Below are 25,202 nucleotides of genomic sequence, written 5' to 3'. Positions count from 1 at the left end.
TCCTTGACACACCTGAACGCTTCTCCACCAACAAGGCTTTCATCTGCAGTTTGATGGAAGGCCTTCGAGATCATTGCAATCTTCCACGCTGAAGCCGAGTCAATTGGCCTACCTCTGTCACAAAGCAGACAGGTCAGTGGTCTGTCTTCCACCACCCCCTTTCTGGTCATGTACGTACCCCCTGCTCTTTGATATCTGTCCGCCCCCCCCCACCTCCCTCTTCCCAGGTTTCTGCAGGACACACGTGGTCCACCAACAACCCCCTTCTTGTGAAATCCCCAAAACCCAGAATCGCTGCTCACCTCCACTCATTTGCTCCTCTTTTATCCCACCTGTGCAACCAACTTCCACATTGTCTTCAATCTCATTCTTCCCTCCAGATCTTCAAGACAGCTGTTCACCACCATCTCAGATTAGAAAAGCATCATGGTTTTGGATTGGGGATGATCTCACTAATCCTCCCCAAGCCAACCTCTTCAAATTTCCAGTCTTTCCTTCCTCAGAGTTTGCTTCTGTATCCACTTCTTCTCCCCTACACCTCGTTTGCCCACTTTTTCGACTGTTCCTTTTCTTCAGTTACGTCCACATAAGTTATATGTTCTAGCTCCTCCACAAATAAATAAAAACAGAATCAAAGGCAGGAGCTGAGCAAACTCTCACAGATAATTAATACCACAGATTATTCAAACAGAATCGACAGCATTCTCATTTGTTATTACACTTAGCAACGAGCCAGATTGACTTCACTGCTAATGACAATCTACTGTGTTCAGCATTTTTCGAGGCAATGGAGGTGACAGCAACAAAAAAAAAATCATGAGAAATACAGTATCCAAAGCACAAACACTTTCCAAGCCACATCACTTACAGCCACCAATAACGACAGCCCGGTTGATGGGATAGAACTCATCATTGCAATTCAAATGGCACACCAACACTTCTGAGGTTCCTTTCCAGCCTGGCATCATCAACTCTGCAGCATGAGGGCTTTCTGGAATGGGTGAGGAGTGTAGTTCCGACAACTTGACACCTTGCAACATCCAGACAAAGCGCAGTGGTTTGCATTTTATCACCATCTGTTCAGCCGTCACGTTGCAAGTGGCATGCAACATTCCACCAAACTCCGTGTAGATGGGTGAAGGTTGTATGGTTCCCCTGTCAAAGGGGTCACCTGAACAAAAAAATAAAAATAAAAATAAAAAAGAAACCAATGGGACATTTATAAACTGCAAAGCAGCCCAAATCCCCCAAGGTTGGCATCCATGGGGAGGAGGAAATTCCTCCTCAGGAAATGCTCCGCTGAGTGCGGTAAGAAAGATTACGCCAATGTTGTTTGCATCGCTGGTACCAACAGTGCTCCAGGAAGTGACGGCACTTCCCCCAAGCTCAGTGGTGGTGTTTGTCTCATCTAACGTATTCATCTTCTGTCTGTCGATGTGTGTGCGAGTGCGTGCGAGTGCATGAGAGTGTGAGTGAGTTCGAGATTAACTTCAAGCCTTACATCCTGTGCATAAAAATAAACAAAAAAATTACCCCCTGTGTGGGGGTGACGGTCATCTCTATAATACCACAAGTTCTCAATGTTCAGTTATGTCCAAAGACTACTGCGCAGCTCGAACTGCGCAGTTTGGTTAAAGATGACTCGGCATTTTGGCGCGTGCGCACGAAATTATATTTCGAAAAGAAATGCTGACGTTTACATTTCGGGTTTTGAAACTTTTGCACCTTCGGCGGAAAATGTATAAATATACAAGGTCAGCTGCTATGCAATGACACCATTCACTAACTTTTACCATGCCCAGTAGAAAATATATAACCTCCTGAAGGTAGGGCAGTTTTTGCAAACTTTGAAGTCACGTGACGCAAAAACGAAAGCGAAATTCGAAAATCCGTCCTGACCAAATTTAGATATTGTCCCATACATTCATAAGCCACAATCAAATTCAAGATCGCTTGAGAAATGTATGAGGAGATAGAATTTGAAAATCGTCATTTTCGCAACTTCAAAGGCCTCGTGACCTTGACCTTGACGTTCGGTGACCTTGAAAGTCATACCATCGTGTACGTCTCATCGACCTCTATCAGGATCACTAATGACCAGATCTCCCGCTTCAACTTCATTGTGAACGGATGGACAGACGGATCGAAGGACATCGACACCCATATTATTTGGTCATGCTCGAAGAGATGACCTAAAAAATCAAAAAAAAACAAAGTTACACTCACAACGACACTTGGCAAAACAGAACAAAGTAGAATGGCACTCGCTGGAGTGCACACCTCTGCCAGGCTGAATAGTTTACATTTTGTATCCCACTGATGGGCTGGATCTGAACCAAAATCTAATCCGCTTGTTCTTGTCACCTAACCAACTCATCCACAACCTTTTGAGATGATAGACACCACATGGCCAAAAGTATGTGGACATCTGCTCATCCAACATCTCATTCCAAAATAATGGGCATGAATATGAAGTTGGTTCCCCCCTTTGCTGCTATAACATCCTACACTCTTCTGGGAAGGCTTTGCACTCGGTGTTGGAACATTGCTGCTGGGATTTGCTTCCATTCAGCCACAAGAGCATTTGTGAGGTCAGGCACTGATGTTGGGCGATTAGGTCTGTCTTGCAGTCGGCATTCCAATTCAGCCCAAAGGTGTTTGATGGAGTTGAGGTCAGGGCTCTGTGCAGGTCAGTCAAGTTCTTCCACACCGATCTCGTCAAACCATTTCTGTATGGACCTCGCTTTGTGCATGGGGGCATTGACATGCTGAAACAGAAAAGGGCCCCACCCCAGGCTGTTGCCATAAAGTTGGAAGTACAGAATCATCTAGACTGTCATTGTATACTGTAGCATTAAGATTTCTCTTCACTGGAACCAAGGAGCTGAGCCTGAACCATGACAAACAGCCCCAGACCATTATTCCTCCTCCCCAAACTTTACAGTTGGCACGATGCATTCAAGCAGGTGGCGTTCTCCCAGCATCTACCAAACCCAGATTCATCCATTGGACTGCCAGATGGTGAAGCGTGATTCATCACTCCAGAGAACGTGTTTCCTCTGCTCCAGAGTCCAATGGTGGTGAGCTATACACCACTCCAGCCTACGCTTGGTATTGCACTTGGTGATCTTAGGCTTGTGTGTGGCTGCTCGGCCATGGAAACCCATGAAAACCATTTCATGAAGCTCTCGACAACAGTGTGTGTTGACATTGCTTCCAGAAGCAGTTTGGAACTCGCTCGTCAGTATAGCAACTGACGAGACTATTTTTTTCCGTGCTGCGCGTTTCAGCACTCAGCAATCAGTTCTGTGAGCTTGTGTGGCCTACCACTCCGTGGCTGAACTGTTGGTGCTCCGAGACGTTTTCGCTTCACAATAACAGCACTTTCAGTTGACCAGGGCAGCTCTAGCAGGGCATAAATTTGATTAACTGATTTGTTGGAAAATAGGCATCCTATGATGGTGGCACGTTGAAAGTCAATGAGCTCTTCAGTAACGGTCCATTCCACTGTCAATGTTTGTCTACAGAGATTGCATGGCTGTGTGCTTGATTTTGTACACCTGTCAGCAATGGGTATGGCTGAAATAGCCAAATCTACTAATTAGAAGGGATGTCCACATACTTTTGGCCATGTCGTTTATGTGTATAGTTTTTGGCCCAATCTCTCAATTTTAGAAATTAAGCCTACGTTGATCTTTTGACCTTAAAAACAATTGGTGGTCAAATTGGCCTGATATGTAAATCCTGTTCAAATTTCAAGTTAATTGGATTAAAATTGAGTATTTTAGACATCCCACCCAAGTCGTTGATGCTTGGCGAAGATTGACCTCAAAAATAATTGGCTGTTGAATTCAGTGAGCTGATATGCAAATCCTGTTCAAATTTCAGGTCAATAGAATGAAAATTTACAATTTTAGGAATTTGAAAAAGTTGTTGACCTTTGGCCAATGACCTTTAAACCTCCAAAATAAATAGGATTCTGTCAGACCACCAACTCCACCATTTGGTGAAGTTTTGTGAAGATCGGTTTGAAATTGTGACCTGTAGGCGAATAAAGGTGAGCAGACAGATAAACAAACAAATCAACATACTTGTCAAAAAAAACATTTATTTTGCCAAGTAATAAACAAGAAGACGACGTCAAGCAGAGCATGATACTTGCAAAATCCATAAAACAAATTTAACCTCAAAAAAATTGGTGGTTGAATTCAATGACTAAATATGCAACTCCTCTTCAAATCAAATTGATGGGTGATTGTGTGCATGTGTAGAGTGCTGTCGGTGGGGGTCTTGTCAAGGGGGGTTGTGTGGTTGATGTTGTATGTTTTTAACCAAGCCCATGTCCCCTCCCTTGATGGGAAGAAGAAGAATTAAAAAAAATTCTCATTAATTAAAGACTTTTTTTTGCCTTTTCTTCCTTGGATCTTGCATAGATAAATTAATATGGTGTTCACGTAAGCATGATGGGCTGAATGGCCTCCACCAATGTTAGATTTCCTTGTACATTTCAAGTCAATCAGATGAAAATTGACAATTTTAGAAATTCGGCCTATGTTGTCCTTTTGGCCCAGATTGACCTCAAAAATAATTGGCTGGCTGAATTCAGTGACCTGAAATATAAATCTTCTTCAAATTTCAAGTCAATCAGATGAAAATTGAGGATTTTAGAAATACCACCTAAGTTTTTGACCGTTGGCCTATGTTGACCTTTTGACCTCAAAAACAATAGACTTCTTCCTCATGACAAACTCGACCATGTGGTGAAGTTTCGTGAAGATTGGTTTAAAATTGTGACTTGGAGACGATAAAGACAGAGACAGACAGACAAAAAGACAGACAGACAAACAAAATAACAAAATCGACTGACCAATATACTTCAAAACTCTTCGATTTTGCAAGTTATGAAGAAACCACCGACCTGTATGCAATGTGAGGGCAACATGCCTTGTGCTTCAGCCTCTGCTGGATGTACAAATAATGCCAAAACCTTGAGAAGCCACAGAATCCAGGAAAAGGATGTGATGTTGGGGTGCTAACTCATCGGGAACTCCATTACTTCTGTGGCTGCCTTTGCAGGCCAGCTTTACCATGTGGTCAGTCCAGGAGATGTCATGACTAATGATGAGGCATAGAGATTCAAGAGACTGCACCTCTTCCAGTGACTGACCACGGAAACGTATAGGTGCTGTCGTTTCACGATCTTTCCAGACGAACAGAGTGAGGCCAAGAAATTTGCCACAATTTAAAGAAGTTTCATTTATCAGACCAGCATATAATGAAATGCCAGATCAGCAGAGATCAATGCTGGTGCATGTCAGTAAGTGGAATGTGATTACTGCATGACAGTCATCTCCAAAAAGTAAGAAAGGGTAAAAAGTGATATACCTTTCACATAGTTTGGACATATACAAGACACCAGAAACCAGACTTCCCAAACAGATGTTTTTCATTGAGGAATCAAATGGAAATTGCAGTCACCAAAAATTGACAGGACTGTATTTGGGGATATCTCACAATGTTTGGGGTTCACCAATCTCCTGGTATCAACAGAGTCGATAGTAAACTGTGAGGGTTAAAAATTCTGAAATGACAAGGCAAGGCTAGGCAACTGCCAAATACCAGCTGGCAGAGAGCCAAGTATAGAAGATAACATTGCCACACAGTTGAAGCTCGGCAAGTACTCCCAACATCAAATGTGAAGAGGATCAGATTGATCAATTTATTTATCAAAATTGACGTTAAACAGCATTCTTCTTAACCCTTGGAGCACACTCAAGACAATCATTAAGAAGTAGAAGGAGTATCGTACTACCAAGACCCTGCCGAGATCAGGCTGTCCCTCCAAACTGGATGACCAAGGAAGAGACTGATCAGAGAGGCCACCAAGAGGCCAATTGAAACTTTGAAAGAGTTACATGCCTTTATTGGCAAAGACTGGTCACTGTGTGCATGTGACAACAATATCCCAAGCACTTCACAAGTCTGGCCTGTATGGTATGGTGGCAAGGAGGAAGCAATTACTCAAAAAATCCCACCTTGAGTCCTGTTTGAGGTAAACAACAAAAAAAAAAAACACTCCAGACATTCTGAAGCAATGTGGCAAAACGTTTTGTGGTCTGACAAAACAAAGATGGAACTTTTTGGCCAAAATGCAAAACATTACGTTTGGCACAAACCCAACACAGCACATCACCCAAAGGACACCATCCCTTTTGTGAAGCATGGTTGTGGCAGCATCATGTTATGGAGAAGTTTCTCATCAGCAGGGACTGGGGCATTCATCAGGATAGAAGGGAAAATGGACGGATCAAAATACAGAAAAATCCGAGAGGAAAACCTGCTGCCCTCTGCAAGAAAGCTGAAATTGGGACGGAAGTTCACTTTTCAGCGACTACCCAAAGCACACAGCCAAAGCTACACTGGAGTGGTGAGGGACAAAAAAGATAAAACTTGACTGAGCTTGAACAGTTTTTTTTACTGAAGAATGGGCAAATATTGTCCAATCAAGGTGTGCAAAGTTGGTAGAAACCAATCCCAACAGACTCACAGCTGTAATTGCTATCAAAGGTGCTTCCACTGAGTATCAACTCAGGGGGGTGGTCACTTATCCAACCAAGATATTCTTGTTTTGTATTTTTAATTAATTTTCTGAAATTTGTAGAATTTGTTTTTCACTTGGAAGTTGTGGGTTATGATGTGTAAATGAAGGTGGAAAAAGTCTGATTTCATGCAATTTAATTGCAGGCTACAAGGCAACAAACGGTGAAAATTTTGAAAGGTGGTGTAGACTATCGGCACTGTATTTATTTTCATGAACAAGAGTCAAGAACATGAAATAAAGTATGACTATTTTGTATGCAGCCTGTGGCTGCTGGTTGACTTAGCCTGAAAGTTGATTCAATGCTGGGAGCATGGCTGTGCCGCTGATACAGTGCCCCATTTCCAGGAAGCCGGTATGCATTTTGCCGATCTCGGAAGGATGACAGGCTGATTCAACCCACCTGGTGTTATTTAATGACATGACAGAGACTCAAACTCAAGACCCTCATGACTTAATGTGGCTACCTTAACAGTTAAGCAAACACCAAAGCCTGGTGTTGGCTTCGTGGTTAGGGTGCTGGCTTGGGATCCTAGGGTCCTGAATTCAAGCCCCGTTGGCCACTGAATTAATACACCAGGGGGGTGACAGAGCCAGTCATCCTTCCGAGGTCGGCGAAATGAGTACCAGTGAATACTGGTAGAGGGGCACTGCATCAGCAACACAGTCGCACTTCCAAGAAATGATAGCTACCCTGGCAGCTAAGCTGCCATATGCAAGAAGAAGACGACGAAGCCAAGACCAGGCTTATTTTCCGATAACAAGAACACAAAATAGTTTCTTTTCTTGAGTTATTAAGATCATGAAACTTACTGTTAATAATCATAATAATGATGACAAGTCTGAAGACTGCGATGGTTCACGAACGGTATTTGACGACGTAGATTGTTTCAGAAGTCAAGGATGAGACAATGTGATAATGTTTGATCAAGTTATAAAAATGATCAACATGATGTGGTACGAGTGACAGGTTATTAGCTGCAAAATGTCGAAAACCCGGTTTCGTTCAACAACTTTCAAAATTTGACCTTTGCATAACCTTTAAAGGTCACAAAACAATGTTGTGGACATTAAAATAAGGAAACAGGATACGTGCTATAGCTTATTGGAGTAAGTTCGTCGAAGAAGGTCGAAAACCCGGTTTGATTCCCACAACTTTGAAAATTTGACCTTTGTGAACTTTAAAGGTCAAAGGTCAAGGATTATGACCTTTGGTGCAAAACCTCCTCTGGAACATTCCAGGAACAATATAACGTCATATAGGCTATATGGCATTTCGCACTCATCGGATTATCCATGCTTTGATGAAATCAGCGTAAAAACAAACCTGAAAGGGGGCGCCACAGGCAAGGTGTTCGAGATAGAGCAAAATGGTTTCAAGACTTAAGGTGGGGAATGACCTCAAGATTATGCGTAAAAAATATTGTCATCCTCGCTCTCAAAGTTTGGGTGGTTGAATGATTTTTATGTCAAAATTCGTAATTTTCTAAGTTCGTGACCTTGTGACGAAAATGAAAAAAAAAGAGCTCCGTGGGGCTATGCAGGTGCCATTGGGCTAACCAAATACCAAAACCCGTCAGATTCGACAAACCCCTGAGGAGAAGATGCAAATTGAAATCGGCTACCCCCTAAAAACACGTTTTTTGTGCGTGGCTCCGTCCATAAAGGGCGCACCACGCCCATTTTCAGGAAAACACAACTAGATCATGATATAAACCTCCCACCAAAATTTTGTCAGGATCGGATCAAAACCCACGGAGCTATGCTCGGGACAGACAGACAGACACAGACAGAGAGCCAACAATAACGAATATAGTGGTCACTTATTTTTTTCGGGGAAATATTTTTTTGTGAACCAATAAACTTTATCTGATAATGTGATGGTGATGGTGATGTTGATGACTGCGACGATAACGACAAGACGATGGAGATGATGATGTTGGAGAGTTTGAATGGAGTTATTGTGTTGACGGCCCATGGTAATCAAATGAATAAATGTGGAACATAGTTCGCCAACCCATGATTAAATTATTCGAGCTCATTGACCGCAGTGTGCAAACATTGCCTCCTGCACTTCAATTTTAATACAGAAATGATTTTAAAGATCGTAAAAAGTTATGGAATTTAGCGCTACTGAAGCAGTCTTATACACCAAGCATCCTTAGCCACTGTAGTAAGACGACGAGTCGCAATTTAGGAGATGGAAGCTTTATTGACCACCATCGAACACAGCGTCAATCAGCATGGTACAGAACACAACCATGTCGTTGGCCTCCTCTTAACCACGATAAACATGCCACGTCATCGATATAGTGTGGTTCTTGGAAGTATGATGAAGGTGATTTGTGTTCTTCAGTCTTGAAGTATTAGATTCAATTTAAATAAAAGTTTAAAAGCATATAAATAAATTAATTCCAGGTTTTACCAGTTTTTCCCAGTGGCTATTGCATCACCCTAGCATGTTACATTACTTATACATGCCTGTTGTTTACGTCCTTCACAACGTCCTAAAAACATGTTCCGGCTCATGTTCAAAACATAACATTCAATTTAAATGAGTTGTTCCTCGATCATAAACTGATCAGACAAACAGATGGACATGAACCAATTGCTCAATCCCACTTTTCGCTTCGCATGCGCAGGAAGCAATTGCCAGTGGAAATTATCATGCTTCATTTGAAAAGACACCAATTCTCTTCATGTCAAGATGTATTTGTTGATTAAAAACATGGGAAGACTTCTGCTTTCTCTCCTTTAGTATCCCGTGGGGCCTGCTCCTTCCTCCTGCGGCCTCCCATAATGCAAGCGATTCACTGACACCATATTTCACTCGTGGTGGGTGTGGGTATTTCTCTCTTTGATATTCCAAACTCCATTACGGAGCATCGGTGCTGCCGAAACAGTTTATTGGCAAAAGTTATACTAGGTAATTTGCCATTGCCTCACCAGCAGACAGTTAAGTCAGGAATTTTTAATTTGTTCGTAGTGCAGGCGATAGCTTGCCAACTCTTCGTGAAAGACACTGTGGGATCTTCAATGGCCATCAACTAATGACAGCAGATGGGACGCCCAGTTTAACGTCCATCCGAGGGACGGCGGATACATTTATGAATCACCCTGCATGTAAAACCCCGAGAAGACAGTTTATCCCTGGGTTGGGGTTCAACCCAAGGCTAGAGGTCACCTATTGTCAGGTCAGGCCAGATCAGATCTGTGACTTGCTACAGGTATCATGTAAACCTGTACTAACTTGTTCCATGGTCGGGTTGTCGGCGACTAAACTGTCTCCCCCACCAGGTTTCCTGATGAGAAGGGTGTTTGGATATGGACACCCAGCAGGATTAAAAACAAAACCTGTCAAAGGGCGGAGGAGCTCCTCGTGAGCCAACGGCCATCCATATCTAGTGCCCATCTGTGTCTGCGGACGTCCTCCTGCAGTTGGGTTACTTTTTTATTAGGAGGTTGGTGGCAGGATTTGCACTCCTGTTGACCGAAGGAGATCAACCCGTCGCGAAGGAGGTCGCGAATGACCGTAAAACCCGTCATTCCGCAAAACATTCTCGAAGCTTAAAAAATATGAAAACCCACTCCGTGGGAGTACCTCCGGTGCAGCTTCCCTTCACAGGGCAACTCACTGGATTACGGGATTGGGGCAAAGCCTTCGGGACCCCCAATCTTTGATGATAGGAGGGAAACCACGGGGTAACATTCCCAGGCCATATTGCAGGAGAGTGTGCTAGAGTGGTGCTGAGGTGTCGTCCAGCAGATGGCGGTCTCCTTGGGTTAACCTGAGGTGGTCCCTTCAGGTAGGTGCCTGGAATGTCCTATCCCTAAGAGAGGATGATCACCTGTCTCTGTGATCATCTGAGCTCAAGCGTTTGGACATCGGTATTGCAGCACTCTTTGAGGTTCGGAGAACGGATTGCGGCGAGATCATGGCAGGTGGTTAAACCTACTATTGGTCTGGTCGCTCTGATGGTTACCATGTCCAAGGAGTTGCTGTAGTTGTGGGGAATAAGCTGACTCCAATTATAATTGAGGTAACACCGCTCAACGAGCGTATTATGAGATTAAGGATTCGTCACTCCTTGGGTGTCATTTCCCTGGTCTATGTTTATGCTCCGACTGAGGCGAGTGATTTCACTGTGAAGGATGCATTCTATGCCACGCTCGAGTCTGTGGTTGATCAGAGCTCCAGGTAAGATACACTTCTTGTCATGGGGGATTTCAATGCATCGACTGGAACTGATAGGGATGGTTATGAGACGTGTGTTGGTCCCCATTGGTCAAGAACTATGAACCAGAATAGCACCAAGTTGCTTGACTTTGCAAGAAGTCATGAACTTAAGGTGGCGGGTTCATGGTCTCAGCACCCACAAGCTCATCGCTGGACTTGGTATTCCAACGCTGGCGGTGTGGCAAAGAAGATTGACCATGTCCTCATTGACGGTCGTTGGAGGATGATCCAGAACTGCAGGGTCTACCGGAGTGCTCAGTTCCTCAATACTGACCACCAGCTTGTTGTAGCAACTCTGAAGTTGCACCTTAAATCCAGGAGAATGGTACCATCCCAGCCTCGACTGGATGTTGGCGAACTCAAGGATGAGAGGGTAGCTAAGGAGTTTGCGAACAAGCTGAGTGGAGATTTGAGGGGTCTGGGTGCTGTTTTGGGAGATCCTGAAGAGCTGTGGAGTGCTTTCATGACCACCGTCCTTGATGTTGCTGGTGGATGTCTTGGAACTCACCATCAGGGGAAGAAGAATTTTGTCTCTCAAGGGACACTGGATAACATTGACCAGAGTCACAGGGCCAGGCTGAATGGCAGAGCTGAACTGTTCAGGGAGCTGAGGCGTAAAACTGTACGTGCACCAAGGGTGTACAAGGAGGCTTATGTGCGAGGAACCTGTGAGGGGATAGAGGATCACCTGTGGTCAAGTGATTCTCGTCCTGCTTGCAGGGGAATTCACGCATTGCGTTCATCCAAGCCCATCCCTCGGTGTACTGCAATGAGAGCAGAGGGTGGTATGCTCTTGACAGAGGAGTCCGAAGTGAAGGCCCGCTGGGCCGGTTCCTTTGAGCGGTTGTACCAGGCTGATCCACCAGCTGTCGAGTTGGATGTCAGGGGTATTACAATCACTGTTGCTGACCCTCCAATCAACTGTGATCCACCTTTGTTTGTGGAACACATGCTGCGGTGAATCGGTTGAAATTGTGTAAAGCTCCTGGGATCTGTGACATCCATGCCGAACTTCTCAAGGCTGGTGGAAATGCTGCACTCGTGTCGTTGCATGCAGTTCTGCCTGGAACACAGGCATTATCCCAACTGACTGGAAGAGGGGCCTTGTTGTCCCTCTCTGGAAAGGGACGGGTGATCGCCAGGATGCAACAACTACCGAGGGGTGACGCTGCTCTCAGTGCCGGGCAAGGTCTTTGCTCGGATAATTCTTGATTGGGTTAGCCACCATCTGCTTGAGTACCAGCATCCAGGGCAGTCAGGCTTTACACCAAAGTGGTCAACGATTGACCGTATCCTTCATCTTCGGGTCCTCACCGAACACAGACGAGAGTTTCGGCAGGGGCTGCTTGCAGCCTGTGTTGATCTCTGTAAAGCGTTTGATTCAGTGAATCAGGATGCCCTCTGGAGGATTCTTGGTCTTCGTGGGGTGCCACCAAAACTGATCGACCTGATGTCTGAACTCTACTCTGGTACTGAGAGTGCTGCGAGATGTGGTGGTACAATCTCTGACTTATTTCCAGTTGTTACTGGAGTTCGCCAGGGGTGTGGACTGGCTCCCACACTTTTCAGCACTTGAATGAACTGGATTTTGGGGACGATGTCGGAGAGATCAAGCTGTGGTGCATCATTTGGGAATGTCAAGATCTCTGACCTTGATTTCGCAAATGAGGCAGTCATCTTTGCGGAGACTTCAGATATCCTTTTGGGGGCCCTCGAGGTGCTGAGTGAGGAGTCGGAGCCGCTGGGATTATGCGTTTCCAGAGTCAACACCAAGATCCAGGCTTTCAATGACATTTTGGATGATGCTGTCCTGTCTGTGCCTGTTTGTGGTGAGGATGTTGAGGTCATGGAGAGATTCAGTTACCTTTGCAATGATATTCATGTCTCTGCTGACTGTGAGTCAGAGGTCAACAGACATCTGGGTCGGGTCTGGGGAGTCAGGGATTCACTGGATCATGGGGTGTGGCACTGACGGTACCTGAGCGGGAGGACGAAAGTCTGAGTTCAGGTCCTTGGTACTTCCAGTCTTGCTCTATGGATGTGAGACTTGGACTCTGACCAGGGATCTGAGATGGAGACATAACTCCTTTGGTACCAGCTCTCTTAGGAGAATCCTTGGCTATCGCTGGTCAGACTTTGGGTCCAACGAGCGGTTGCTGAGAGAGACTGGGATGAGATTTGTTACCTGCATAGTCCGTGAGCATCAGCTGCGGCTGTATGTACATGTGGCTCATTTTCCTGATGCTGATCCTGCTCACCAGATTCTCTCAGCGAGGGAGTCTCGTGAGTGGAGGAGGCCAATGGAATGACCACATGCCTCATGATTGCAGTTGGTTGATCGGGCATCTCAAGGAGATGGGGAAGGGCCAGGCATCAGCCTGGGGGATGGCCAGACGGAGGCCCCTTGAGTACCGGCGGAAAGTGGAGGCAGCAACACGCTGCTCTGGCGCATGCTCCCATACCTGACCTGACCTGACAAAGGCAAGACAGCTTTGAGGCGAGTGTGCGTACCTCCAGGCCATCCTGCCAGCCCCACGTGGGCATTACTAGTCATCCAAAAAATTAACATGCATCAGCTGTGATCGAGGGCCTCCAGAGAAAATATTGTTACGTTTGAGGGGGGGGGTATGCATTCAAAGGGTAATTAGGATGTTTAATTAGGTATGCCATGCTGTTCGAGTTTACCAGGATCTCGATGTAATAAGTAGCAATTCAGTGGTGATAAGTTGTCTAGTAAATGTTCATTTCTTCAAGGGGGAAATGATAATTGTCACGTAATTAGATAGGGACACAGGATAGGGTAAGTGTGTCTGCGTAAACCCCTTTTGGTATTCTCTGGAGACTGGCCGTGACGTCACAGGACAGTGCAGCGGATGGCTCCGCCCCGTGATCACGATTGGCGGAAGGCGACGGCGGTGGGCCAATAAACGGCTCGATTGGAAGTGACGAGGACAGGAGGATAAAAAGGTTCTGTTCGGGGTCGAAAAAGAAGAGGAAGAAGATCGGGACAAAAAGATCGTGTTTTTTTTGGTGTGGAGGCTGTTGCGCGGAGAGCGTCCTTGTTGTTGTGCTGATTCGATAGTGTTCTTCATCGTGTCTTGGAGCCTTGCTGAGCCTCGTGCCTCACCTTGGTTGGCTCTGGGGTTCTGCTGACTCGGAGTACGGGGTCGAACGGCGGGCGGACCTGCCTCCCTCTCCTGCTCGCAACTTGGCGCCAGAACTGGTTCCCTGGCGGCTGTGAGCGGACTTGGGCCAAGATCAGGAGGTCGACAGCACCACGGTTTCTCCTGCCCCCCTGACGAGAGCAAGGCCAGCTCGTCCGACGCCGATCCAGGGACAGTTGCGTCCACACCACGGTCCAGCCTGACCACCAGAAATAGCTACGTTGTGTGTGTGTGTGTGTGTGTGTGTGTGTGTGTGTGTGTGTGTGTGTGTGTGTGTGTGTGTGTGTGTGTGTGTGTGTGTGTGTGTGTGTGTGTGCGTGCGTGCGTGTGTGTGTGTGCGTGTGCTTGGCGCCTTAGAGGGTTTGAGATCTGTATATTCATTGGAATTGTCTGTGTTTTTCCCCACGCCCGATCCCACACCATCCCGTCGAATCGCCCCCGGATCCCTTTTCTTGCCGAGTCTTGTTATTTCTGGTTAATAGTAAAAACAAATAAACATCATCAACTCAGTGAAAAGTGACTCGTGCCACCTTCCTCTTCCCGTTTGCGGTAGAGCGATTAGAACCGCCATGTTTGGGTTATAAATAAATAAACCGCCTCCATCGTTTCGGCTCATTCTACGTTGGAGGGACTGTTCAAGTCCCGTGGACGTCACAATATGTTTCACCCCTTACGCCAAAAGGCATAAAACAACTTTCAAGCCATTAGAAAAGGGGGAGGGGGGGGGGAAAACTACAGATTAATAATTACAATTAAAAAGCCCACATCCAATAATGCAGTTTAATGATTTTCGAAATAAATGAAAGCCAAGGTCAAGGGTTGATTGTCAAAATCATTGAGATTCACTGTTAAAAATAAATAAATAATGAACAAATCATTTTGAATCTTGTAAACAAAAGGACACTGACAAAACAATCCTTGCAATGGCAAATGCAAAGGTAGGCAATTTCAAACAAGTAGTACATACCAGCTGTTGCACATCCATTTGGAATGAGAAAACTGAAAAGACATAGAATCTCCGTCGACATAAACCCCAGTTGTTTCACCATTATAATCTGTCAAAACACAGCAACATGCATGGGGAATGCGTATGTTAGTGTTGGTGTATTCATTGGAAAGGTGAACTCTTGAAAAGTTCACACCACCAGTCAGTTCCATAATTACACGGATGACAATCATGAGGAAGATGCAGTGCGTGAGAATCAAGTTTGTAAAATAACAAAACGACTACAACGTATAAATGTTTTTGAATAGTGTGCATGGTCACACAAACATTCACAGAACTTGCATATTGTACCTGCATGTGTAACAAAGGGGAGAAAGTGCATGAACTTTTCAAAGTACAAAATGACAAGTGAAGAGTGAATGGTGGTTGTTCATCAAAGAAAAGGCAATTTTAAAGCTTAAAAAGTAATAATTAAAAAAACCCCTCAAAAACCCTGCTTTGGGTTATTTTATCAATTGGAGTACTCCAAATGTAGACCATGCCTTGATGGGTTACAAAAAAAAATAATACTAATAAAAAAAAAATTGCTCGACACAAACAGGCATGGATCCACCATACGACAGAACTACCAATCAAATACACATACAAAGTCATATACCTGCTTGAGAGAGAAATTTTAAAAAAGGGGGAAAAAAGAAAGAAAACTTGAGCGAAGTCGATGGCACGCCATCGCAAATCCCCAAGCTTCCCAACTAAAGCAAAGATGAACTAGAACGGGCACTCAGTAGAGCGCATACCTTCGCCAACGCTACATTTTGCCCCCCCCCCCCCAGAAACCGTTGATTGTGAGGGTATTTAATCCCATACCACATCTGCCATCTCATGTGTTATGATGGCTTAAAAACATTAAATTTCCTGTATCATATCGTATATCACAAGATTGGGCATTGAATTCACAATATTTTGGCATTGGTTGCATGCAAATTGGATTAAAAAAAATAAAATAAAATAAAAATAAACCACCGCACTCTGGCAAAATGACGATTTTTGAGCTTTTCATGACCTCGACCTTGACCTTTGTACTCTTAATTTTGTAATTGGTATTAGTGTGGGGAACAGAACAGTCAACATTTTGGTGTTGGTTTCATGCAAATCGGATAAGAATTGACCGTGTTATGACAAAAACCGCACATTTTGCAATGTCGTGACCCCCCTGACCTTTGACTCCCAACCGCTAATAAGGGTTATTACGTCATTGTGTCATGTCACATATCACAAGATGGGGCATTGAATTCTGAACATTTTGGCATTAGTTGCATGCAAATTGGATACAAATTGACTGCCCTATGGTAAAAAGACGATTTTGACCTTGACCTTTGACCAGGTCGCTCCCAAAATCTAATCAAATGGCCCTCGGATAATAACCAATCATCCCACCAAATTTGCTGCGATTCAGTTCAATACTCTTGGAGTTATGCGAATAACAAACAAACAAACACACATATTCACAAATAAATAAATAAATACACAGCGATCAAAACATAACCTTCGCAACAAAGTTTGCGAAGGTAACTAGAGTAATTCGACTGCGCGCAGTCGACGGGTATGCCTCTGCTCTCCCGCACAAACACTTGAGTATTGACATATTTGACCCTTGACGTTTATCATATCTGTCCCAAAATCTAATCAGTTAATTGCCCTGTCTAACTTTACCTTTGTACCAAGTTTGATAAAATTCTGTCCAATATTTGAGTTAGGGCATAAACAGTAAAATTTCAGTTTGACCTTGACCTTTGACCTTTATCACATCTGGCCCAAAATATAATCACTTAATTGCCCTGTCTTACTTAATCTTTTTACCAAGTTTGATGAAATTCTACAATTTGCTTCTTGAGTTATCGCGTAAACGAAAATCTGGACGGGCGGACAACCTGGAAACATAATGCCTCCTGCACCCTTGGTGTGGAGGAATAAAAATGGAAAGAAGTACCACCAATAATAACCCAATATCAAAGTTTGATTTCAAGTTTTTTTTTCCTCTCATTCTCATCTCTCATTTCCTCACAGCATCCTCTCTGTGACCCGAGGTCCCCAACCCCCTAGGCACTACCGGATTTAGGGGTGGCCAGGTGGGGCCATGGCCCCGGGGCCCCCCACAATTTCGATGACATTTTGAAAATCCCTTGAAAATGTGCTTCTAAAGTTTTGTTGTCGGTGAATGAAAATTGCAAACTCTTTGTAAGGATATCTTTTCAAAATTGTCCGTCATTGTGAGGGTCCTTTTCAAGTCGTTTCTCCCACGGTCCACACAACGGATCCAACGTGGTCAAAAATTCCCGGGGCAAGCCTCAGGCATTGGGGGCCCGCATTCGGATCTTTTTTTGGATCGATCATCAATGCTTCGGATGGTTGAGCGTGACCAACTAACTAAGGCACTGCCCACCAGAGCCCAGCAAGCACAGACGGAATACAGAGGTCCAGCCAGAGGAGAGGTGAAAAGGTGAAAGTCAATGCGGTAAAACTAGGCCAGGCCAGCACAGCACATGGCCGGCAGGGGTAGTATTGCACACACTGAAACTGCGGCTGGCAGGGAACGCTGTCAGTACCCTACTTACTGGCGCGAACAAAACAGTAACACGATGTGACTTTCTATGTTCCAGGTGTGTCAAAAATACTTGTTGTTCGTGATTCTGGTACGTCCCACGTGCACTCTGACAATATCTCGGTTAATCGGTACCTACCAGCTGCAGAAACCACAATGAGTGGCTTTGGTGACGACAGGCACAAATCCAGGGCTCTACGGAAATATGACAGTGGTGCTCAAAAGCAGAAACGTTCCAAGGAAAAAGATGAAAGACACAAGGTCGTCGTCGACAAGACCCAGAACATCTCAGAGTTTTTCACTCCTGCACAAACAGGCGATTCGTCCATTACAGAGGCTGGAACAAGACAGAACAAGCGGATTTGGCAACGCAACCCCTGCGTCAAGATTCGCCCAACATCGCGGAAGGTTCCACCGATGAAGAACATGCATCAGATGAAGAAGCGCGAGATATACTGACTGATCGTGGACCTGGCTTTGCCAATGACATTGGATGTTGGCCTCCTGAGCAACCGTCAGAGATTATCGACTACTGGGCATCACGAGATTTGGAGCCCCTGCAGAATTCGACTGGTCCCTTTGATTCATCCATACAGTTCGTTGAAGGTAGGAAACGCTACTGCTCCAAGAATCTTTTTTACTGTAGACTACAAAACGGAGAGTCCGTGAAAAGGTCCTGGCTTTGCTTCTCCACAGCAACTGGAAAACTGTACTGCATCGCTTACAAGCTCTTTGGAGGCGCTACTGACCTGGGCAGGGAAGGATTCAATGACTGGAAGCATGCCAGTCGTTCTATCGAGGTGCATGAGCGTTCGCATGTACATTGTGCGACTATCATCCGCTTGTCAGACAGAGCAACATCCGCAAGTCATGTGGACACTGAACTCGTCAAATAGGTGATTGAGATTGCGTACTATTGAAGGGAGGTGCTGAAACGAAGTGTGAGCATGATATCGTTTCTCGCTGAGCGTGGTCTAGCGTTCCGTGGATCGGATTAAATTGTTGGGTCACGGACGAATGGTAACTACCTTGGTTTAATGGAATTACTTGCGGGATATGATCCATTTTTGGCGCAGCACCTTCAGAAATATGCCAACCAAGGTAGTGGCCACACCAACTACTTATCATCTACGACATGTGAAGAGTTAGTCTCCATCATCGGAAAATCTGTTCTGGATAACATCGTCGCTCGTGTGAAAGAGGCAAAATACTTCTCTGTATCAGTCGATTCTACTCCTGACATAAGCCACATCGACCAGCTCACAGTTATTCTACGATACATCGAGAACGAGGCTCCAGTGGAGAGTTTCATGAACTTTCTGAGCAACACAGGACACACTGGACTCCAGCAAGCGACGGCATTACTGGATTGGACATCGCTAACTGCCAAGGACAATCTTATGATAACGCATCTAATATGAGTGGCCGAAACAATGGGATGCAGCAAATGATCAAACAGGAGAACCCTCTCGCAATATTTATGCCATGCGTGACGCACTCACTGAACTTAGTCGGTCAGTCGGCCGTGGGATGCTGTAGACCTGCAGCAGCATTCTTTGAATTCGTGGAACAAGTCTGTATTTTATACAGCTTCCACGTCGCGCTATGCCAGATTATTTGACGCCCTGAAAGCCAAAGGTCTGCAAGTACCAAAGCGCCTCAGCGATACTCGCTGGTTGGCTCATTCTGATGCAACCCGAGCTCTTGTAAACGGTTACAGCGAAATCATGGATGTCCTCGAAGAAATCGCAAACAATGAACAACTGAATAGTGAAACAAGAAACACCGCCGAGACACTTCACCAAACGATGTGCATGCTCGAGATAGGGTTCTATGCTGGTTTCTGGTCTACTGTCCTTGGTAGATTTGATCGTACGAGTAAAACCCTTCAGTCGCGAGCTTCGTGCAGTCATTACGCGATCAGTTTGATACATTCGTTGTTGACGGAGTGGAGCGCTCAGGTACGGAGGAATTCACTCGCGGATCGCGTAGACGAAAGCGCAATGTCCGCCTCACTCCTTTGGACTACGGACACACTCTAGAAGTAGAACTAGACCCCAAGGAGTCCTTTCGCATCAGTGGATACGTTGCAGTGATCGACGTACTGCTGTCGCAGTTGGAAAAGCGTACAAACGCTTACAGCGAGATGAGCGACAGATTTGAATTCCTGCGTGTTCTTGTTCAACTCGAAGTGGAGCAGATTCGAGAGTCATGCTCGAAGCTCGTCGAGCTGTCTCGGGAAGATCTATCACCTGACCTCACAGAAGAAATGATTCAGTTCCAAGCCATGATGAAGGAGTCAGAGCCAGACTCGGGCCGTACTGAACTCGAGATGTACAGTTTTCTCATCGAGCGAAAAGTCACCGATACTTTCCCAAACGTGGAAGTGCTGCTTCGGATTTACCTCTCGCTGATGGTGTCGAACTACTCTGGGGAGCGCTCGTTTTTGAAACTCAAGCTTATCAAGAACCATCTTCGCTCCACGATGGGGCAGCAGAGACTGGTCAATCTGACCATCATTTCAACTGAATCCGACGTGCTCCATTCCATGCAGGTTGACAGTATCATATCCGAGTTCGCAGCCGCGAAGTCGCGCAGGAAGTTTGTCCATTGATTAAGGCACCGTGTGTATGTTCATTAATGTGGATGACACTGCCGTATATTTGCGGTCACTGGAAGTTGGCTATTAATCACCATTTCGGATTTCTCTTGCCCAGAGGGTTTTTAGAAGTTAGAAGATTTTTAGTCGAAGTTCGTAGTATGATTAATGACAGTGCGTCGTTTGTTATTTTCTTATATTAGTCCATCTCTATCTCTTACTCTTGCAGCAACAGCATTTTTGTGATTCGATTTTAGAATGAGCTCAGAGATAAGTCATCAGCTCATAGATAAGTCACCAGCCATATCAATAACAATCCATCCATCTTGTCATATTTAATTGTAATTTATGAACATATATGCCAAATCATTCCTGATCAGGATCTGCCAAATCTATAGTTTTAAGTTCAGTTGTTGATGAAAAAGCAGTTATTATTTAAGTTGTTGATTAATCTACAAATTTGGGGGGCCCCCCACAATCATTGTGCCCACGGCCCCCCACATAGTAAATCCGGCCCTGCCCCTAGGGCACGAATGTGGGGTCAAATCCGTGACACATTTCATGCATTCCCCAATGTTGATGTCATCTACAAAATTTCTTCATAAAATGTTTGAAAATGTTCCTGTAATTGCATTGTTTTTTTAGTACAGTCAGTCTTCACTTAATGTTGTAGTTTGGTTCTTGAAAAGTGTGACGAACTGAAACGACTTTAACCCAATCAAATTTCCCCATAAGAATTTATGCAAATAGGATGGGGGTAGGGTTAGGTTCCAGGGTAAAATTTTATCATCTGACAAAATACATTATTTACAGATCGAGTACAAGTTTTAAATAATTTTAAATAAACAATTGAATATCATCATCTCTCGTTGCTTCAGGTCTTCATCGGTTAGCTCTTCTCCGTGTGATTGCAGCTGTTGTTTAACGTGCGCAACTTCCACCTCATCAAAACCCGCTTTGTTGGCGAAGCTGAGGATATCTTTCTTCATCGTGGGGACAAGATCTTTAAATCCTTCCGAGTCATTGACACATTCAGGCCACAACTTCCTCCTCCACACACCATTCATGCACACCTGAGTAACTTCAGCCCAGAACCCACCGATGTTATCGATGCACAGCTCAGTGTATACATGGCCTATACTGCACGTAATCTGGGTGGGCTTATAAACCAGTGTTTAAGGTACTGCTTATACACTGATATTTAGGGTATGGTTTATACTGTAGCTTTATTAAAATGAGGAAAACCATTAGTTAGGTAGTAAATTAGTGTTCTCTAACAGATCAGTGACTTAATAATGGAACAATGTTAATCGTGATGATATCAAGCGACGACTTGCTGCACTTGACTTGACATCGCCCCAGGGGGCAAGTCCAAAAACGACACTGCTCTTGCACACAACTACTAAGTTTGGTGAATTTTTGCCCAACCGTTTAGGAGATAGTGTGATGGATGGATGCACATAGAGACAGACAGAGCAGAAAATAGTGTGACGGACAATAAAAAGTGTGAGGATAATAAAATAATCACATCATCCAGAAAAACTGAAGAACTGTTGAAATAATTAAATTATGTTCTTGCGTCCTTTGCAAACCAACTAAGCAAGTGCTCCGACGAGATTACCAATATCCTTGTTCCGTTCCTCAAGAAGAAAATTGAATTTGAAGCATTGCAGTGACGAATGCATGACATGCGAGGGTCTGCATTTCCTTGGCTGAGGATACCATGCTGGATAAACTTTGCAACAACAACATTGCATGCCATCGCAGGAGGGAAGGTTTGTCCGGTGGCCCGAGTCGAGTACATTTCACATCGGTCCTGCAACTTTCGATTTGATTGAAAACAGTCTGGTGGTATGTTTCATTGTATTATTTATCAGCAGATTGCCCGTTGCAACACAGGACACATTCATGGCAAACCTCGTGAGATGCACGTTACAATAGTCTTATCCAGAAAAAAGAATGTCATCGGAGTACGAGTGCTTCTTCTTCATATGGTTCAAGTAATGAACAGTGTGACAACTCCTCATTTTCATAAATGCCAAGGTGAGCCAATGAAAAAAGCCAAGAATTCACAAGGTTTTGGAAAAGCGATGATAATAGAAAACCTATAGAAAACCAAGACGCCAAGGTGAACAACAAATAGCTAAGATCTTGTGAAAAAAGCCAAGGAGTGGTCACGCTGGTCATGAAGCATGTTTACAGTGAAAAAGTAAACTGATAAATTATCGTGTGTGGATGATAAGCAGGTTGCAGTAAAATTTATGTCTTTGGAAGAAAGCGTACGAGAAGTCTGGGTGTGTCCTGTGTTCGATATTTTCGGCTGTAATGTTTTGTTTGGAGAGTCCAATTGTTTGAAGAATAAGATAGCGTTTGAATAATGACAGCGTTCGAAGACTCGAGGCCGCATCTTCTGCATAATATGGTTCAAGGAACCGAGTGTGTTTAACCACCCCACCTTGCTGCCGCCTCCCCACCGATGGAAAAAAAATACATATATGAACAAGTCACTGCCTTATCCGAGACCTTTCCAACGAGGTACCAACTACCTATGTCCACTACAAGATGTATTTTTCAACCAACATATAATGGAGTCTTACAGGCAGAGATGGACAAACTCCTCAGGTTCTGGACTTGCACATAATCTATTACAGTATGAAATAAGAAAGAGCAATCAGAGATTGCAGACCCTTGCCAGGACTTGTTTTATGTGGCAAATAAGTAGGATTCACCAAAATGAAAGGTCATTTGCAAACTAAAGGTCTAAGTGGTTTAGTTGTAAACGTGTGAGGGTCAAAGATCTGAAAAAGTGTCTGAATTGTCAAAATTGTCTTAAAATGTCGAAGGGGTCCAAAGGGCGTAATTTAAGGTCTAAAGGGTCGGAATCGTCTGAAGGGATCAAAAGGGTCCCAAAACGTAGAAAAGGTTTTAAAGGTCAAAGCAGTCTGCAGGATATTAACAGGTCTGAAGGTCTAAAAGTCTAAAGGGTAGAAAGGAGTCTAAGAGTTTAAAAGGGAGTAATGGGACCTATGGGGTCTTTGAGGTCCCACAATAACACAGGATTTTTGGCGATTTGTAAACAGCAAACTCAAAAGCAGGAAGGGTCTAAGAAACATTGAAATATCTGACTCAACAGCTGAAACCGAGAAGGACAACACGAATGTTTTGAACTTAGCAGTTCAATAAGTCTTCACAAAGGAGGATCTGTAAAATGTTCCAATGTCAGGGTGGCAGGCACGGTGCCTGGAGCTTAATGAAGTTCGAATGCATCAGAGGACATTGGAAATAAGCTGCTCCAGCTAAACAGCAACTAGAAAGAATCTCAAAATGAAAAGCCCATCCATGTCCACTTTGTACTCAAACCAATCATGATGTAAACAACAGCTAAGAAAAAAACAAAAGAAAAAAAAAAACAAAGGGAAAAACGCAAATTTTATCAATTATTTTCTCAATATTCTCATAATAAAGGCTTCATTTTTTGAAAATTTGATGACAAGAGCACGATTGCTAAATAAACAAACACGGAAGCGAAAACAAAACGCGGCCGACTCTTGCTGCAGAAGGGCTGATAAGGCATATTTGTACTCACTGTGACTCGGCAGTTTGACCAATTAATTATTAGTCTTTTCCATACTCTCATAATAGAGGTATGTCACCTCACGCACACAAAGCAAAACGTGGGGTTCAGCAATTGGTTCACTTCTGTCCGTATGTCTGTCTATAAAATGTCAGTTTATGATCGAGGAACAACTTCTTTTCAATTGAATGTTATATTCTGAACACAAACGGGGGAGGGGTAATCCCCTGCAGTTTAGCAGTACTTTTACTCTGGATTTAGCTAATCGTTTTACTATGCCTGTCTGGCAGTCAAACAACATTGATAATAATCATTCCGAACAGGAAACTTACTGTTTTTAAGGATGTCATAAAGGACACAAACAACAGGCACAAAGAACTAATGTAGCATGTTAAATAAGGTGGTGTAAAAAATTCCGCTTCAATGACGGTAAACTTGCAAAAAAATTATTATTTACAACCTTTAAAATCAATTTTATTTCAATTGAATCATAAACTTGAAAACTGGAGAACAAAAATGGCCTGATTGGAACTTTCAAAACTGCTCCATTCAGCAGTACTTTGACAAAATATTACTGCATTTTACATCATCTCGACCAATCAAATCTGCAGCTCGTAGGCTCCGCCATGTCCTTGTTTCAAGACAGAGTGGGCAGGGTAAGATGTTCTATGAACACACTGGTTGAACATGTGATGGCAAAAGCTCAAATGGTTTAAAAAAAAAAACAAAAAAAACAAACAAACCTATGGCCTGGACTAACAGACAGACAGACAGACAGACGATTGCAAAACCTAGTCTTCCGTGGCCCAGGGGACGTGCCAGGAAGTCTGCCTGGCCAAATTCCATGCATTCGGTAGGGTTCTTAAATTTCCCATTCATACTGATCTTTGAGAAATCCATCGCAGAGGGGTATGCATCTTCCCATAGACTGGAGGAGGCCACATTAACCCAATCTACAAAAAAAGGGAGCAAGAAACGTGATGGAAATTCCGGCCCAGTGTGTGGGAACCTTAGTTGTTGGGATATTAATGGCATCAATAATCCAATAATCCACCCCTTGTCCAATTACGCACAGAGGGCAACTTCCCCATGACACCCCAGCCAATGAGCGGAGAGCGAGCACCACACGCACGCCCCAGCCAATCGGGAGGCCGCCACGAGTCGCCTGACAACCCACCGTCCAATCAGGAGGCGAGTGGTGGGGAGAAGAAGCCCCTCCCTCCCCAAAAGAAGAGTAGAGTGGTGGTCTGGAGGAGAGTTGGGTCTGGAGGAGTGGTGGTCTGGAGGAGAGGAGAGAGGATCGTGGCGATTGCGGTCTGCAGTCTTGGTGGCGAGTGTGGCTTGGTACCGTTCGTGGGCCGTGGACTTCGGGTCGTTGGTTCGAGTTGGTGAAACCGCACGAGGCGGGGAGGTACCCGGCTCTACCAGGAAAAGACCCACGGGTCCAGTGTGTGTGTGTCTGTGTGTGTGTGTGTGTGTGTG

At 44.4% G+C, this 25,202-nt stretch overlaps 1 protein-coding gene across 6 annotated transcripts in view; it reads right to left on the bottom strand.

Annotated features, from left to right (window-relative positions):
- LOC147016650 (granulocyte colony-stimulating factor receptor-like) overlaps positions 1-25,202 on the bottom strand; it is a 78,250-nt gene that overhangs the window by 41,414 nt on the left and 11,634 nt on the right. For all 6 annotated transcript variants that reach the window (XM_085845522.1, XM_085845524.1, XM_085845525.1 and 3 more), the window contains exons 2-3: positions 14,967-15,054; positions 869-1,171 (exon numbers count right to left, since the gene is read on the bottom strand). In XM_085845522.1, the coding sequence (XP_085701648.1) occupies positions 869-1,171; positions 14,967-15,054 (391 nt within the window). The remainder of the gene's footprint in view (positions 1-868; positions 1,172-14,966; positions 15,055-25,202) is intronic.

The sequence above is a fragment of the Eptatretus burgeri genome, chromosome 11, assembly GCF_056783735.1.
Source record: "Eptatretus burgeri isolate ZD-2024b chromosome 11, Ebu_testis_v1, whole genome shotgun sequence".
Taxonomy (NCBI): domain Eukaryota; kingdom Metazoa; phylum Chordata; class Myxini; order Myxiniformes; family Myxinidae; genus Eptatretus; species Eptatretus burgeri.
Note: the sequence above shows the minus strand (reverse complement) of the source record. Positions and strands in the feature narration are given on the sequence as shown.